The sequence below is a fragment of the Polypterus senegalus genome, chromosome 4, assembly GCF_016835505.1.
Source record: "Polypterus senegalus isolate Bchr_013 chromosome 4, ASM1683550v1, whole genome shotgun sequence".
NCBI classification, from domain to species: Eukaryota; Metazoa; Chordata; class Cladistia; order Polypteriformes; family Polypteridae; genus Polypterus; species Polypterus senegalus.
Genome location: NC_053157.1, coordinates 155,962,617 through 155,981,583, shown reverse-complemented (window position 1 = coordinate 155,981,583; position 18,967 = coordinate 155,962,617). Strand labels below are relative to the sequence as shown.

The window sequence follows — 18,967 nt, the reverse complement described above, 5'->3', positions numbered from 1 at the left end:
AAGAGAGAGAGAGAGAGACAGACACGCACACACACACACACACACGCGCGCGCAAGAGAGAGAGATGCACACGCGCAAGAGAGAGAGATGCACACGCGCAAGAGAGAGAGATGCACACGAACACGGGAGAGAGACAGACCGGCAGACAAACACGCACGCACGCACACACGAGAGAGAGACACACACACACACACACACACACACACACACACACACACACACACAGAGAGAGAAGAACCATCAGCTCAGTTGTGATCACATGATGCTCAGCAGACAAAGCGTATCCATACTACTCGTATTGCATGACCTCGTTCATTTATCAAGTCAAAATTTATTACAAATTTTGGCTCGTCTTGCAAAACACTCGTAAACTAAGTTACTCGCAAACCGAGGTTCCACTGCAAGTCATTTTTTCCCTGGTTGTCCGTGGACAATTTCACCATACATGGCCCGGCCGGCGGCATTCATAGCACAGCCGCCGTCCTCCTGCTATTCTCCCACTGCGGGACTGAAAACAGTTCGGAAACTCTCACTCCGCCCCTTTATTTGCTAAGGAGGGGTCTACCGCTGCACATGAGCTCACAGCTCCACTCTCTATTTTATCAGGAGACCCCAGTTTCTCTTTTGGGATCTCCTTTTTAATCTGGGGCTTGCCCACAGTCTGAGTCTCTCTATGTACACGAGAGAGCCACTTTGCTGTTTGAACCCCTTTTGATTTACAGATGACCGGTGTCCGTGTCTTTAGGATTGCATCGCTCCGGTAGGCACACTATTCAGCTGCTCCAGCTCAATCGATCCTTCCCCCGAACACTCGGTCATCATTCCCAACTCTTTTGTAGAGCTCAAGGTTACTTTGCACCCGCTATTGATTAATCGTGGGCCCGTTTCACTCTGTGTCCCTGTTTCTTTTACAGTACTGGTAACCTTTACCTGTACCGCTTAATCAATCATTACGGGAGGCTCCCAACCCAACCACCCTAGGCCCACCTTTTTAAAAGGCGCTTCCCAGCTCCTCAACAATGTTCTTTATTGTTGACATAATCTGCAATAAACTGTGCATGGGCTGAAGTATTTTCTCCAGCTCACGCACTTCCATATTATTATTTAAATCAGCCGGAGGTAGGCTCGAGCCATCATCAGCCCTACCTCTCGGCCGTGAGCGAATGAGCACACCGGCTTCTGGCATGTGCTCTGTTGGGTTGTGCAAAGGCGGCTGGCAATTGGAGTTCTCTTTGCGGGTCCGTGATGCCGTCTCCGGCTGACTGCGATCCGCCTGTTTCAATTTATTGGCGTACCGATCAGATCAGAAATGCGTTATTTTAAAAATGTTTTCAATTTTATTCCTGGCACATACCTCATTGTATTCGTCTTCATCCGGAAGCTTCTCCTGACATGCATAGCTGCTCCGAGACTCCTCCTGAGTGCAGGTAACGTCGAGCACTTGACCTCTGCTTGTGCTGCCGCTCTGCCCAGTTTTCTTTTCCCCCCCATGACGGCCTTGGTGAAGACACAAGGTAAAATATAAGAAATGAATTTAATAATTCCAATAATGTGTACAAAGCACCGCCACCTCCACAATACTCAATAATTCACAAGAAGAATCGGTGGCTCCTTCACCCGCCAATGTCAGTAAGGTAGCTTATGCACGGTGGATGGCCACGTCCGTTGCAGACACTGCTTAGCCGCCTCGTGCTCATGACACAAGCATTTAACTTTTTCTGAAATTTGTCGCTGCGTTTTTAGCTGTGTTGTTATTTTCTCTTTCTGTTTTATATTCAATATATATTGGCGTAGCCGTCACTGCAGTTCCTTGCTTTTCTTTCTCCAAGTAACCCATCGCCACACAATCAGCTCTGTAATAGAAGTTAAGCCATCTGTAAGCTTAGCGCCGATTCTTCAAAACGTTTAAGGAACATTGAAATATCTTCGTAGTACATGTTTAATTATTCTATCCTTCACGCCAGTACCAGTGAAGAATTTAGATTATTTAAGTGAAGTTGTTTTATCTGTATAATTTAATAAACATATTTTGCTGCATTTCACCTTAAAAATGATATCGTCATCATATGTAAATATGCGCTTTATAAAGTGGCTCAGGTTGTGCGATATTATAACTGTAGTGCAAGTTTACAGTGAGGTGATTGTACTAATAAGTTCAAACAGTTCCACAAGGTGCAATTGATTGAGTGCATTTAAAGTTCTTGGGATGAAACTGTTTCTGAACCGCGAGGTCCGTACAGGAAAGGCTTTAAAACGTTTTGCTGTGGCTGAGACAGCGTGTCCTTGAAGCTGTATACCGATAATTCTCTTTCCGATCAGCTGCTACTGTGATTCACACTCAGATACAGTGATATAAATACTCCGAGTGGTGCAGTGAGAGTAATATGGAAAAAGATGATCCGCTGTGGCAACTCATAATGGGAGGAGCTGAAAGAAGAAGAAGAAGAAGAAGAGAGTAACAACACTAAAGCAGTTATGGTATTTGGGATACTATGGCTGTTCCCTGGACCATTATATTGTTACAAGTTAATTACAATCAGATGTGTTACAATAATAAACAATATGCAATTTTTCTGCACACTGCAGGGCCTAATTTATGTTACTGCTGTGATTCTCTGTCTCTTAGACCTTGTAGATGTAAAAACTGGCTGTGACACAAATATTCAGTGCGCACTTCTGATGTTTTTGTTTTTTGGGTAAAATCCACTTGAAGGCACTTTAAGTATGTTTATGTACTGCATATTTGATATTTCAAGTGTACATAGTGTACACTTCAAAAATAAACTTAACAGTTAATGTTTGAAGTAAATTTAATTAACAATGTACCACATATTACTGAGACCAAAGGTGAGATTATTCCTCATTTATTTAATTTTTTACCTTCTTGGTTGTGGGTCAAAGAAATGTAATCAAACATGATTTTCCACTATTGAATATGTTAAATCTCTTCACTAGTAGCTTCAGATTTTCTTAAATAAACTTTCTATATGAATTATTTTCCCAGAGATAAAAAGTGGACTTGCATTGTTTTTATCAGATTTATAAGAACATTTTTTTTTTAATTTTCAGAGCAAACGCTGAGAATAATTAAGCCTAGAGCAACTTCAGATTGTGTAGTACATTGAAAAGGCAATTTCTCTGCTTTCTTTCTCTTTAAGATCCAAATGTTGCTAATGTTTATATCCATTTGCTTATATGTTACAGTTGTGTGTAATATTGGAGCCAATGCAGGAACTCATGTCAAGACACAAAACATACAACCTAAGTCCGAGGGATTGTCTCAAAACGTGCTTGTTCCAAAAATGGCAAAGGATGGTGGCACCACCAGGTATTTACTCTCAAAATTAGTGTGGTGTTCATTGAATTAGAACTAAGTCCATGGAATGTTTGTAAACGTTGTCTGTTAAAAATCAAATTATACTAGCTGAGTGTTGCATGCTTCTTGGCATATTTATTTATTTGTTTATTTTATTTTTTACAACTGTGTTGTCTTTATATGTTTTATATGTGTTTGCACTGTGGAAACCATTTAAAATAGGTCATTGATCAAACAGTTGCATGATGCAGTCTAAATGATCAGTATAGTTTATTATACATATTAAATATACAGCAATCGGCCTCCTCAGTTAGCAATAGAGACAGGGAGCTTCCATAGCAACACTAAGCTCATTTGTAAAGACCGGATTATGTAAAATCAACCATTCTAATATTCATCGCTTTTACATTTAGTATACAGTACACATGTATGTTTTGTCGTAGGAGCATTAACTTCTGGCATCTCTGTGCAACCTGAATGATGCCACAAATATCAAAAACTGTGCATTTGCCTTAGAAGATAAACTAATATATAGAAGGACTAAAATAATGAAAAGTTCAAAATACAAACCATAGATAAAAGCAAAATAATGCTGCTGACCCTGACGACCTCCTTATTACATGATGTCACAGTTTGTCCGGAGGAAGACTCGCACGTCTCCCTCTAAGCACCTTGCTTTAATTTCTCTGTCTGTCATGATCCAAGCCTCTGTACCTCCTGCCAAAGAGCCCTCATCTCAAACTTTTCTCCTGACTCTGAACTTGATTAGCTCTGTCTTAGAGTGATTTTAACCCCTTTCTTGGGGTTTTGTTCTGGTCATGTATTGTTTTGCTACAGAGTTACAGTACTAAAACTTTTCCTAAATCCTCAGGAGCCCAAAACAGCCACACCTTCAAGGTAGCTTGCCCTTCTGTCTGTCGTTCCCCAGCTATGGACTACGTGTCTCCATCAAACAGGCTGGAAGGTTATGACTGGCATCCTAGCAGTCCACTCGGCCAATATACTTAAAAGGGTAACATGGTTCCAACTCTCCCTAAATCATATTTCTAATGCGAGTTCTCTTCATTCATGTTTATGGTTATTCAGGTCACATGGTACTTCTACCGCCTCGTGCCACCTTTTTCCCTGGTAGACCTTTGGCAACCAAGCAATCCATCACAATAAGGGTGCTTTACTTATCTGTTTCACTTTGTAGCCTGGGAACTTTAGATATGAAGAGATCTATACAATCTATGAACATGTTTCATAAATCAGCAAAAGTCTTCATTTAAAACACTTTTTTATTTTGTTGCAGATTGTCATGGTATTAGTCTGTTTTCACAAATAACACAAACACACTTGCTGAAATAAGAGAAATTAATACCATTTATCTATAACATAAGGATAATAGAAGATAGATATGTTCCTATATACATAGAACTCTTATACTGTACATTCAGAATTCTTTTCATCTTTTGGTATTTCGCATGTCCGACCTTCTTATCCTTTTTTTCTTGGTGTACCACCTTCATGTTTCAAAATACCACTTCTTTTTTTCAGTCTTAAATTATGCTCTGAACTCTTAACAAGTAAAACAAAAGATGATATTTCTTTAGCTGTCAAGAAACTTAACACATTTGTAATACATATGTGTCTTTCAATTTTTTTATGTACACTTAACAACTCAACATTCTTGCATTGAAAAATTGATATATTTGGTAAGATTTAAGACTTTTTTGTTCATTTATGGGCCTTTGTACTCTTTAACCTCATTATACGCTGTAAGAACAAAGTTTTTTTTAATTTATTGAAAAATTCTTCCCTATAGAACACAATTTTATATGGCAAGTTAATATATACCATGATCGTAAAGAGTTAACTTTGACTTGAAAAATACTGAACTTATCATTTGAATCATGAACAGTAAAGGAGTATGTGATTCTGTCCACTGGACCTTAACTCCTTTCTTCCCTCTTAATTTCCATGCTACCACTGTCAGGTTCATAAGCTATTTAACATGTTTTTGGTGTGTTTTAAATATTTCTTCCCTTTTGCAATCCCTTAGATGAGCTCGCAGCAATTTGTGATTTTGCACATGGTACCTTAATTAAGAAGTGTTTTGTTGATGTTTCTCATACTTTTTCACAGAAGTGTATATACAGTATACTTTGTAGCCTATTTTCATGTCACATTTCATTAGGACTTTATAGTACATTTAACCTAGGTTTTTGTAACGTCAAAGTGAAAAAAAAATTGTCAGCCCTTCTAAATAAATAAGCCACTCATACCACAACTAGCTTTGCCCCCATAGAAATGAAACTTTAAAAATCAATAGACGTTGATCGTGTTCAGCTCTGACAGGAAAGCAGCTCTCCTGTAAAACACACGTAGCTCTGCTCACTCTCTCTCAAAAACAGTAAACGTTACTCCTTATCAATCTGTAGATGATAATGTCTGTTGACCAAACAGGTAATGCTAACTAAGTGGAGGCAAGGTGAACTCCAACACGTGGTAAGACGTAGACCAACTCGAACAGAGGCTGGTGAGTAAATGAGGAAGGCCCCGTCCCCCTACTCTCGGCCCACAGCTACTCTCTTGGATTTGCGCAAATACAGCAAACTATGGTACTTAGTGCAATGAGAGAAGTCACAAATTATAGAAAACAACCAGATCTAAGTCTGTTAACTAATTCTCTCGTGAAAAGCAGACAGACATACAGACAGAACGCGCTTGGACCATGAAATTTTTAAAATCGTTTCTTAGCGAGCACCTATGAGCCAAGGGTAACCTACATTCCAAATTTCAAGTCCCAAGTCCTCATGGTTCGGGAGATTTTGTGATGAGTGAGTCAGTGGTATTTGGCTTTTATATATATGTTACGGCCAAAACCCAAAATCGGCCAAAGCGGGAAATGGCCAATGTCGCTGTAAATTGACCGGCCAATGTCCAATCTTTTCCTTGATGTCAGGATTTAGCCAGCCAGCCAGCCAGCCAGTTTACAAAATGGCATGGAGTGATTCACCAAAGTTGGAAGAAAAAAGGCATGCGCAGCGATTTGTTGTGCACTTAGTAGTGCAATTGCATCGAGTATAGCCTTGGCGGATCTTATTCAGAAAGCGGACACCACTTGGTTGTTTCACAATAATTAAGATTAGGTATATAAGTAGGTTTCACATTTCTGTTATCATTTTAGCCCTAAAATAGTGACTTAACATCAGAAACTTATTTTATTGACCTTAAGGTTAGTGTTTGGGCAAGGGGAAGGCCGTCTCAAGTGGCGTCCGCTGTCTGAAAAAGAGCAGTTTCTCGTGCAGAATGGAAAACTCACATCTTCGCACCTTGAGCAGACAGTCTTACCTTAGCACATCAGATTTTGGCCAGGGATTTCTTGCCACTTCACGAAATGGCCAGCCAAAGTAGCATATACACAGGTCATTTCTAGTAATTAGGATTTTGGCCACACAAAATGCGAAATGGCCAGCTGAACTTCGGGTTTTGGCCATAACATATATAAGATTACACCAAATTTTCTAAATTTGTCTTTTGTGAAGTTGTTTATGATTTACATTTTTAGATTATTGCTTAATTGTTTAATTAGGCTTTCTTCCTACAGTATATTTTCCCAATTAAATGCAAGTTCCAGACTAGGACTAGATTACTTCAGTTTTCAATAACTCCGTATGGCTTTAGATGTATTTGCCATTATCTGTAAGGAAAGTTAACTCATTATTCTCTCGCAGAACAGCATATTTTGTTTGAGGATTTCTCTGTACTTGGTTACATTCAGTGTCGCAAGAGACATTTTGTTTAAAATACCTGGCTATGCCCTACATTTGAATGTCGCTTGGTTAGAATTTTACCTGACCGTCATCCTTAACTTGCAAGCCTACATGACAAATCTTTCAGGCTGAGCCAGCAAACTCTGCTCCCAGGCCTCGTTCCATGAGTGGATGCTAGTATCCCTGCTCTGGGTGAGGTTCTCTTTGATTTATCTGATGCTACTCTGAGCGTTATTATTGGACTGCTTTCTGTCTGCTCCCTCCACTTAGACTAATTTGCCATGAGAAACTCTGCGAAAAGCAACGCAACTCCTGACAACATAGTTAAAGGATCATTAAGGCACTCAGGTTTCCCCAACATGTCAAGGTGATAATCCTTAGACAGCCTGGAATAAGTTTTGGATTAACATCTGACATCTCAGGTGGGGCGAGCAGGATGTCACCCAAGGTGTTTGCAAAAAGGGTGAGAAAACATTTCCTGTATTTTGGGATTTTGTTGTGAGTTGAACAGAGTACTTTGATTAACTCCTAAACATGTACACCTCGGGTGAGTGGGCAGTGCCAGAAAATTTGAATGGGGTGAGATATCTCTGTTTTATGTCCCAGCATACCAGAACTATGAAAAACATAAACTAGCAAAAGTCTACAACAATCATGCTTAGTGTTAAGCTGAGGCTGCTCAATGGATACACAAGTATGCGTCAGTTTTCCTCTCCTGTTCATGATTTCATTTATAGGATGTCAAGTCATAGTCAAGGACTGGAAAGTACCAAGTTTAGCTGTATAAGAATTGCATCACTCATGTTGATGGTGAAACTTGATTTTTTTTTAATTTCTTTAGAATATAACCTGGTATGAAATTTAAGTGTGGCACAAACGCCATGATAAATCTGAGGATACATTCTTCTCACAGGTTTTTTTTTTTAAAGTAAAGGTTAGGCACCTGTCCCAAGAGAATGAGTTCTAGTATCTCATGGTCTTGTTCATGAGTGACAGATGATCATGATTTTCACCAACAAACTGGTGCAGCAAAAGCAGTTTCCAGACCATGGTGGTGAAGTCTGCTGTTAAATCCCTGTACAAAGCTTTTGTGTCAGCCTACTTCACCATCCTCACTCATACAGTGGTGCTTGAAAGTTTGTGAACCCTTTAGAATTTTCTATATTTCTGCATAAATATGACCTAAAACATCATCAGATTTTCACTCAAGTCCTAAAAGTAGATAAAGAGAAACCAGTTAAACAAATGAGACAAAAATATTATACTTGGTCATTTATTTATTAAGGAAAATGATTGAATATTACATATTTGTGAGTGGCAAAAGTATGTGAACCTTTGCTTTCAGTATCTGGTGTAACCCTCCTTTGCAGCAATAACTGCAACTAAACGTTTCCAGTAACTTTTGATCATTCCTGCACACCGGCTTGGGGGAATTGTAGCCCATTCCTCCGTACAGAACAGCCTCAACTCTGGGATGTTGGTGGGTTTCCTCACATTAACTGCTTGCTTCAGGTCCTTCCATAACATTTCGATTGGATTAAGGTTAGGACTTTGACTTGGCCATTCCAAAACATTAACTTTATTCTTCTTTAACCATTCTTTGATAGACTGACTTGTGTGCTTAGAGTCGTTGTCTTGCTGCATGACCCACTTTCTCTTGAGATTCAGTTCATGGACAGACGTCCTGACATTTTCCTTTAGAATTCTCTGATATAATTCAGAATTCATTGTTCCATCAGTGAAGTCAAGCCGTCCTGGCCTAGATGCAGCAAAACAGGCCCAAACCATGATACTACCGCCACCATGTTTCACAGATGGGATAAGGTTCTTATGCTGGAATGCAGTGTTTTCCTTTCTCCAAATATAACGCTTTTCATTTTAACCAAAAAGTTCTATTTTGGTCTCATCCGTCCACAAAACCTTCTTCCAATAAACTTCTGGTTTGTCCACGTGATCTTTGGCAAACTGCAGATGAGCACAAATTTTTTTTTGGAGAGCAGTGGCTTTCTCCTTGCAATCCTGCCATGCACACTATTGTTGTTCAGTGTTCTCCTGGTGGTGGACTCATGAACATGAGCATTAGCCAATGTGAGAGAAGCCTTCAGTTGCTTAGAAGTTACCCTGGGGTCCTTTGTGACCTTGCTGACTATTACACACCTTGCTCTTGGAGTGATCTTTGTTGGTCGACCACTCCTGGGGAGGGTAACAATGGTCTTGAATTTCCTCCATTTGTACACAGTCTGTCTGACTGAGGATTGGTGGAGTCCAAACTCTTTAGAGATGGTTTTGTAACCTCTTCTAGCCTGATGAGCATCAACAACTCTTTTTCTGATGTCCTCAGAAATCTCCTTTCTTAGTGCCATGATACATTTCCACAAACATGTGTTGTGAAGAGCAGACTTTGATAGATCCTTGATTTTTAAATAGCACAGGGTGGCCACTCACACCTGATTGTCATCCCATTGATTGAAAACACCTGACTCTAATTTCACCTTCAAACTAACTGCTAATCCTAGAGGTTCACATACTTTTGCCACTAACAAATATATAATATTCGATCATTTTCCTCAGTAAATAAATGACCAAGTATAATATTTTTGTCTCATTTGTTTAACTGCTTTCTCTTTATCTACTTTTAGTGCTTGAGTAATAATCTGATGATGTTTTAGGTCATATTTATGCAGAAATATAGAAAATCCTAAAGAGTTCACAAACTTTCAAGCACCACTGTAGTTATAAGGTCTTGATCATGACCGAAAGAATGAGATTAGAAAAGCAAATAGCTGCCATGAGGTTCTTGTGCACTATTGTTGGACCTGCCCTCTGTGACACGGAGAGGACCTAGGCAATACAGGAGGACCTTGGAGTAAATCGTGAGTAGTCAGTTGAAGTTGTATTGGGCATGTAGTAGGAATGATCCATTGGTTTGGCCACACATTGTGGACAACTGCAATAAGACCAAGGCGCAGAGTTAGTTGATCTGAGAGTAAATGGATTTTTGCCTGGAAATGTTGGAAGAATTTGCAGAAAATGGGATGCTGGTCAGGATGAGCACAGTTAAAATAATGAAAAGATAATTCCCTGCCCACAGATGCATGTAATTATAATGACAATTTTCTTATGCACAGTACTAGTAAACATCTTCTCAGTCATTATAACTACACCTCACTGCAGCTTACAGAAAAGGGTTTATCTGGTGAGATGTTTGATATGTGACTGAATGTTTTAGAAACTGTAGGGTGTTGTCGACGTGCAATCATGGCCTCAGTTGTTCCGAGAGCTGATACTACATTCACATGCTATAGTTAAGACAACTTGTCATGTGTATTGGTCAGATATCTTGAGTATCATGGCTCCACAAAAGATTGTGAAAGAGTTGAAAAAATCCAAAGAAAGATTAAAAGCCCATTCGTGTGATTGTGAAACTTGAAGTGATAAAGTGTCAGTAAAGAGCCTTATTAAAGGAAAGTAAAACAAAAATCTGGGCAGCAGAATGGCACAGTGGTAGCACTGCTACCTCGCAGTAAGGAGACTTGGGTTTGCTTCCTGGGTCCTCCCTGCGTGGAGTTTGCATGTTCTCCCCGTGGGTTTCCTCCAGGTGCTCCAGTTTCCTCCCACAGTCCAAAGACATGCGGGTTAGGTGCATTGGCGATTCTAAATTGTCCCTAGTTGTGTGTGTATGTGTGCGTGCCCTGCGGTGGGCTGGTGCCCTGCCTGAGGTTTGCTTCCTACCTTGTGCCCCGTGTTGGCTGGGATTGACTCCAGCAGACCCCTGTGACCCTATAGTTAGGATATAGCAGGTTGGATAATGGATGGAAAACAAAAATCTTATTTGTGCTGATTTTGATTACTAAGGTTGTCATAAAGCTAAGTCAGCTCAATTTTCATGTACTTTGGTGTTATTTGAGCAAAAATGTGGACATCTTTTTTGGGCCAATAAATACATAACATTTTATTCTATTTAAATTTGCATTTGTGTTCACATTACAAAAATATTCATGAATGGATTAGCTTTGCAAAGGGAGTGAACACTGTATAAGCAATGAAGTATTTTTGCTATTAACTAATCTTAGGCTCTGAAATAAAGTATATGTATTGTGCAAGGTTGTCAGATGGCATTGCAGAACGCAAAGAGGAGAAAAATCTTAAAAGCTTTGAAAATATATCATTTCTGTTAGTTATAAAGTTCAGCGAAAATTGAACATTATTAATGCCTTGAATGACTAGTATTTAGTAGTTTTTGTTTAGAGTGCAAAAATGCATTCCTTACGCCAACCCTTGGAATCAAATGTCAATTTTTTCCACCTCCAGTAATATTACAGAGGATTATTAAGAATTCTGAAGGTGCTCATATTTCTACGGTGCCTTGACAATTTAAAATGAGTGTCTGTTCTAACAGACAGGATTTGCATGTTCTTCTGAATATATGATGAAACATAACACATCCATTGCTGGTCGCATGTGACCTGTCCAAGTGGCATCAAGTGCAAGGCAGGAACCAACCAGTCCAGGCACAGCTCCCAGTCGCACGTCTCAAATATCCCATAAGTCCCACTCCCAGGCACATTCGAAATGAAAGGCCTGAAACTGTGGGAGACCCTCTGGATTTACAGGGCAGAGTGCAGTTCCTGGTGGTGACCACCCAAAAAACACGTGGGACATGACACAGGCAGCCAAAACAAAGAGCAGTGCACATAATCAACACGAGCAACATTAATGCAAACACAAAACCGTGAACCTCAGCCAGGGAATTCAATTTTGTTTTCCTCTTAAATGGGCATTTTGGGCTTTTTTTGAAAACTAATAGCAAAAGAAAGTCTATGCCATCTGCTTTTAACTTGTAATTAGATTGCAATTGCAATTAATGCATTTTTAATTTTCATGGAATCTTTCCAGTTAGATTTTGCTATTACAGACCATTTGAAACAAGGACTTTTCTATGGCAAGATAAATGTATTTTCTTTAGGAAAGAATTTTACTTCCAGTGCATTCCAATTGTACAGAATTTACACTTCACTGTTATATTAATGCCCAAATAAAATATCTGTGCATTTTATTATTTAAAAAAGAGATCCCTGGTTTACTGTAAATGTAAAGTCTTTCCACCTGCATTTTAAAGAAAGCCAGTTTATGAACACAACATGAGACAAGCCTTTTTTATTTTTGTGGAACCATTTACTTTATGAAGAGTAACAATATATTAAGTTTCATTAAAACTGACATTGTTGCTACATACTTTAAATATATGTATATTTTTGGCATTTACAGTTACTTTAATTTCCAGGCATAGCTACACATAAGTTATTAAAAAGAAAAAAAAATTGTATTTCATTGTCATCATCTTTTTCTTTTTTTTTTTTTTTTTTCCTTTTTTATGTTTAACTCAAGTTTCATTATTCCAATCTTGTTATGTTCAATCGTTTATTGAGAATAATTATTTTGATAAATAAAAATCCCTCTGGCTCCGATTTCAGCAGGACACCCACAGAACTTCAAAACGGAAATTTTCACAACAAATCAGAAAAAAGGTACTTTTTCATCTTATAATGACAGTCTAGCAAAAGCAGAGTGATGTAGCTGGGAATGAAACCATGGATTATAAGTACACACATCTCCTTGTACCATCTCCACATTAGGATTTGAAGCAACAAAGTAATACATGTTTTATTATCACCAGTCATGGCACTACAGAACTATTGCAATATTCTTCAAGGTAAAGGAAGACGTTTGCACTTTTGTCTCACATTGTTAACTGAGCAAAGAGCCGTTATTGTTTGAGGCCAACTCTGATGTTTCAAGTCAGAGTCTGCTGCAGAGTATTGTTCTTTTTGTATACAGTCTTGGGCATGGGGAATTGTGTTATGCAGCGAGATTATCATTATGCTTGGACACATAACATACTACAGGTTTCATTTTAGATATGTGTGGGTGGGGGAGAAAGGCTGCTCAACAAGTGAAGAGCTTTCAGAAATTTTGGTGAAGATTGTATTTATAGAATTTGACTTACTGTATAGAAATCTGCATCCTTGATTTACTGCATGCTGGGTGATAGCTATGGATTACTATCTGCGTCAGATGGATATTCATTTAGCTGCTTATAGAGAGCATATATGGATATTAATTGAGTGCCTAAGGTTGTCGCCACATCAACTTTATATTCTGCTGGGAAAACCCCATTTATCACCATTATTTCATTTCTGGCATCTGTCAGTTTTATTCAACATCAATTCTTACCTGGTTCATGCAGTAAATATCATAACCATTCAGGTGAATGTAAAAGAAATCCGGTAGTGTTATGGAGAAATTCCAGGTAAACAATCAGGAGCCTTCAAGTTATTATCTGCACATGTTGAGTCGCTGTCTTTGGCTTTCTCTCTCACATTTGAATAGTTAACTTTTTTAGAAAACTCAGCTCGTTAACTCGTTTTTATGTGCTTGCTGGCTTCTGCTGTACAATATCCTAATTATTTCTAACCTTTCATCCATTTTACAAACCTTCTTATTCCGTTACAGGGTTTTCAGGAAGATGAATCCCAACCTGGCAGAAAGTTCCTGTCCAAACCCATCCCAGACAGAGTGCGGTTTGGCCACAGAGCACACTAACATGCAGTATACCTGCGCATGGGATAAAACAAACAATTAGTCAATCAGGGTGGCTGTGAGAATGAAGTTTAAAGATTTGACAAAACAAGGCCTCGATCCACTTGTGTCTGCCCTAAAGCAACTAGGCCATTGTGGCTAAAGATGATTTTTCTGACCCACATCGAATACTTTGTACCTGCAAACCTTTACTTTCCTATCTCCGAGCAGGGAAGTCTACTGTGGCAAGTGTCAGCAGTATTAAATTAACAAAAATATATGGTCAAAATGCAGTTTTATTTAGATCAAATTTTTTTAAATCAAATGGTAGAAATACCACAGATTTCTTTGTTTCCCCCAAGTTTAAAATGTGAAGTGGAGCATGGGGCCAAACTAAAGACGATCCAGTAATGACACGTATACCATGTGCATTCTCTTCTGTGGGCCTTTATAGTAGACATCATATAGAATTGTATTACTTATTGACATAAACTAAAGCTAATTTGCCACTAAATGTATCTATGTCAGTTTCTACAGTAAAGAATTGCTTTTGGATTCATTAAGTTCACACCACACATCCACTGTCTTTTTTAGGATCTAAAAATCTAACATCAATATTTCAAAAATCCATTCTTCACTCCCGGTTTCCTCCCACGGTCCAAAGACATGCAGGTTAGGTGCATTGACGATCCTAAATTGTCCCTGTGTGTGTGCTAGGTGTGTGTGTGTGTGTGTCCTGTGGTGGGCTGGCGCCCTGCCCGGGGTTTGTTTCCTGCCTTGCGCCCTGTGTTGGCTGGGATAGGCTATGGAAGACCCCTGTGACCCTGTAGTTAGGATATAGCAGGTTGGATAATGACTGACTGACTGACATTCTTCACTCAGAAATGGTTGGCTGGCAGCATGACAGTCAGTTACAGACAGTTGTTGTGTCCTCCATACTCAGTCTACGTAGCATTATAACTATGAATGGCAAATAACGAAACATGCACGGCTAACTAAGAAAGCACGTCATGACAGAATAGTTTAGGACACCAAGTGCTGAGAAGAAAAAGCCATTCCACCTTATCTCCACTGGCCATAACAGATCATTTATTTTGTCTGTTTTCAGTTTTTCTAGTGAGAGTTATAATGTTTATCATTGTTGCTGCTCAATATTCAGAAGGCTAGGGTTTAAATGTGATTCTTTGTGATTAACTGATTTCCCCCCAGATTCTGCAGCTTCTCTCCCACTTCACCACATTTGTGCAGAATTGATTGTCAACTTACAAAGGCGGAGTGCATGAGCATGTTTGTGTTCTCACTGCTCCAGTGCCTAGACAAAGAGTACCTGACATCGGAGTAAAGGGTGGCCATTTTGTTAGTGCGGCTACTAAATGTCTGTTGTGCTTCATTAGATCTCCATGGCTTATACTAGCAGCATATAAAGTGATGTGACCTCAGCCTGAGCAAAAATGGATTTATTATGTCAAGTTGTGCTGAAGTGGTTTGAACCCACTTTGATTCTTTCTCCTTTGTGTGTTTTTAATACACTCTTTTGCATGTAACAGCTGAACCCACAAGACAGACAACAACAAAGAGAAGAAAAAGGAAAAACTCGGCCAGCAGCGCCTCTAACAGCAGCTTGGGGAACAACGTGAACAGCAACAGCAAGAAAAAAAGTCCTGCCAGCAACTTCAGCCTGTCCAGTCAGGTACCTGTAAGCATCCTTTTTGTCTTCTAGGTTGTGCAATCACGTGATGCTTTTCAGCTCTATGTATGATTTCTAAAAAAAGGCTAAAATCTGAGTGTCTGCTGTAAAAATGCTGGATTCTCTTTCACCACACTTTTAACAGCCCATAGCTTTTCATATTCTATGCTGCAGTGTTTTTAATGTATAAATATTAATGGAGACAATATTATTTAGTTGGAAGCACTGCCTCTATAACTTGCAAATGCTGATGTATACAGTAGCAAACCGATTGTATAGTTCTGGAGGAAGAGGTTGGGAGTTGCACTGATAACGCGTTGTGGCACCCACCACACAATGAGTGCAGCGGGTGACACCTCAGTGTGAGGCTTCTTACAGTGGCTGGTGTGCCAATCCTGCCACGAAACCAGCTGGAGGATCTCCTTGCAGGGCTGGATGCAGATTAACGTCACAATTGCAGGTTAAGGGTTTTACTCAAGGGCCCAACAGAGTAGAGTCACTTCTGGCGTTTACAGGATTCGAACCGACAACCTTCTGATTGGCAGTGCAGATCCCTAACCTCAGAGCCACCACTCCACCCATATAAATCTGGGATCCTAATATTAACTCTAACAACGTCAAGACATTTTTGTCCACATTTGAATGGGAGTGTAATATGACTGGTTGATCTTTTGTTCTTTTTGTGTCATTGATTTTATTTGTGAATTTGGCAGCCAGCAGTCATTTAGTTGTGACTCAGTGAAGCCATATACATTTCTAGATATGCCGACAGCAACATAACACTTTGTAAATGTGAGCAAAGTCGGGCTTCTCATTTGCTACGCAGTGATGGCGCCTGACAGAGCCACTTTGAATGCCGAGAGCTGCTGCGAGTACCTGAATGAGGAGACACGCTCACAGGTGAGCAAGCAAGCGGCACAAAAGCAGGCATTGGGATCAATTCCTGCAGTTCCCATCTGGCAGGCAGAAGGGAGCATAAGAAATAAGGATTACAGTGTTTTGATTATGTGAACTACATGAATTTTTCTTCTTGTTTATTTGAAATCATTTCACAGAGAATAAGCTTTGTTAAATAAAATCATTCAATTTATTAAAAGAATCTGTACTCTTTGGTATTTGTCTGGAATTGTATAAATGAACCAAAATGCTAAGAGTCATTTAATTTTGATTGCTAATTTCCATTCCAATTTCACAATTTCTGTATTAATATATTTCAGTGCTTAATCTCCTCCCCTTGGCAGCAGCTTATAGTGCAGAAAGGAACAAACTTCAAAAGGCAACGGTTCGACCACTGCAGCTCAACAATTTGGCCCCAAAGTGGAACTCATGGGACTTTAACTTACTTTTTATATTTTATATACTGTACTCTTAAACTCCAATTATGTTTCTATCCACAGCAACATTCTGCATTTGCAATATAGCCTCAAGACTTCCTTAAGACATGGCGTTCAAATTAAGTCCGTTAGGGTGGACAGTTTTCAGCATATGCAGATATGCACAGCATTTATTATTATTATTCTTCTGGCAGTTTATTATATTAGCATGCAATGGTGGTTTACTAAACAGAAATGTGTTTCTAAACCATGACACACAAAGTGACATAACAAAACATTCTCAAACCTGCTTAATATGTCTCAGAGTCACTGAAAGTCAGGGCTTTCCTAGCAGCAGTGCATGTAAGGCCATTTTGAAATATCTGTACAATATACAATTATTTCTTTATTTTTTTGTTTGTTTACTCTTATAGATTGATTGCTTGATATATTGAAGTATTATTTGTCCTGTGAATACGTATCCTTGTTTTTATGTTTCTACTGGTGTATGCATTTGAATTTCCTCATGGGATTAATAAAATTTATCTAATCAGTCTAAGACAAGAAATTGCCCTTGGATTGGGCGCAAGTCCATTGCAGGGCCTACTCACTAACAAACACAAACTCAGACTGACAACATTAGAACACTCTAGACAAGAGCAGGCCACGCAGCCCAATAAAGCTCACCAGTCCTATCCATTTAATTCTTCCAAAATAACATCAAGTGTAGTTTGGAAAGTCCCTAAAAAGTCCTGCTGTCTACCTCACTATTTGGTAGTTTATTCCAAGTGTCATCTGTGTAAATAAAAACTTCCTAATGTTTGTGCGAAATTTACCCTCAACAAGTTTCCAACTGTGTCCCCGTGTTCTTGATTAACTCATTTTAAAATGCAAGTCTCCACTGTACTACTTCCCTTCATAATTTTAAACACTGCTTAAACCAAAGAGGCTCATTTTTTCTCATAATTCATCCCCTGTAGCCACAGAATGGGCCTAGTTGCTCATCTCTGGACCTTTTCTAGCGCTGCTATGTCTTTCTTGTAGCCTGTGACCTAAACTGCACACAGTAACCCAGATGAGGCCTCACCAGTGTGTTATAAAGTTTGAGCAGAACCTCCTTGAAGGTTCATATCCAGACAAGGACAAGGACCTATCCTGCACATCTTTGAAGACGTGTGATGAAAACTAAAGCATCCATAGAAAAACCCACCTGGACATCCTATAAGGGAGTGTCCAGACAAACAGTGACCATGGAATGGATTCTCCTTCAAGATTGTGGGATTTTCAAGCAACAGTGGTAACTACTGCACCACTATGCTGCTTACATTATTTTACTTAAGAATTGTGTAGACACTGAAAACAGGTAAGCTCCACAAAGACAATCACCATGTTGTGCTTGATATTTGAAGTGGCAGCTCTACCCACTACACCAGCATCACAGGCATAAAGTTTTAAAAGCTGCTATATAAGACCAGAAGTTAAATGCCACCTTATTATGAAGAGCCAATAACACAAGTTACACAACTAACATTCAGTTAGCAGCCTGTTTACTGATTTTACCACCTTTTTAAGCAACACATTCAGTTTTGTTTGACTAATGGTGGATGACTCTTTTACTTATGTCACTGTATGCCCATTTAACACACTACAGAAGAATATGGTCGATAGAAAATATCACAATTGAATGGATAGGAAATATCACAATTTAATGGTATCCTGACATAAAACAGATTTCCTTAAAAAAAACACCGTGTGAAGAACCTACTTGAATGTGAAACTCAGGATGAGCTAGGGGTACACTTCTCTATAATTATTATTTGTTTTGATTTGAAACATAAAATCAAGTGGCAGTTTTCTATATTTTTGAATTTATCATCACTGTCAGTAGTTCAGGTTGAAATGTCTTTGAAGTGATGACTACCTGTGCACCAAACATAAATCCACTTCAGCGACGAAAGGCTCATTCTCAGCTCGGCTGTAAACTGTGTGGATATTAATGATGATGATGATACTGTCCGTCTGTTCAGTGCAGTCACTTAGCCTAATGTGAACGTGCTACATGAAAAAGAGGTGAGTGGAGCGGCTGTGCTTCCCTGGTTAGCACTATTGCAGTTCATCTTTGAATGTCTGCTCCACCACTGCTCTCATTCTCTCCCACATGTTTATTAGTTTACCTGGTGACCCAAAATGTGCCAGGGAGGTGCCCTCTGATGGTCATCCATGTCTTATCCAGGGTTAGCTCCTGCTTTGTACTATCAAAGTAAGTCAGGTTAGAAAATCCAATGATGGATGGATGAACTCAGCAAGCGTCAAT

The 18,967-nt window shown here is 39.2% G+C and overlaps 1 protein-coding gene across 5 annotated transcripts in view; it reads left to right on the top strand.

Moving 5' to 3' along the window:
- The window catches only part of LOC120527752 (LIM domain-binding protein 2), a 468,646-nt gene that overhangs the window by 434,617 nt on the left and 15,062 nt on the right, over positions 1-18,967 (top strand). The window contains exons 6-8 of one of the 5 annotated variants that reach the window (XM_039751534.1): positions 3,205-3,328; positions 12,552-12,602; positions 15,201-15,349. In XM_039751534.1, the coding sequence (XP_039607468.1) occupies positions 3,205-3,328; positions 12,552-12,602; positions 15,201-15,349 (324 nt within the window). Of the gene's footprint in view, positions 1-3,204; positions 3,329-12,548; positions 12,603-15,200; positions 15,350-18,967 lie in introns of all 5 variants that reach the window. The other 4 variants (XM_039751535.1, XM_039751533.1, XM_039751537.1 and 1 more) reach the window with 4 other exon arrangements.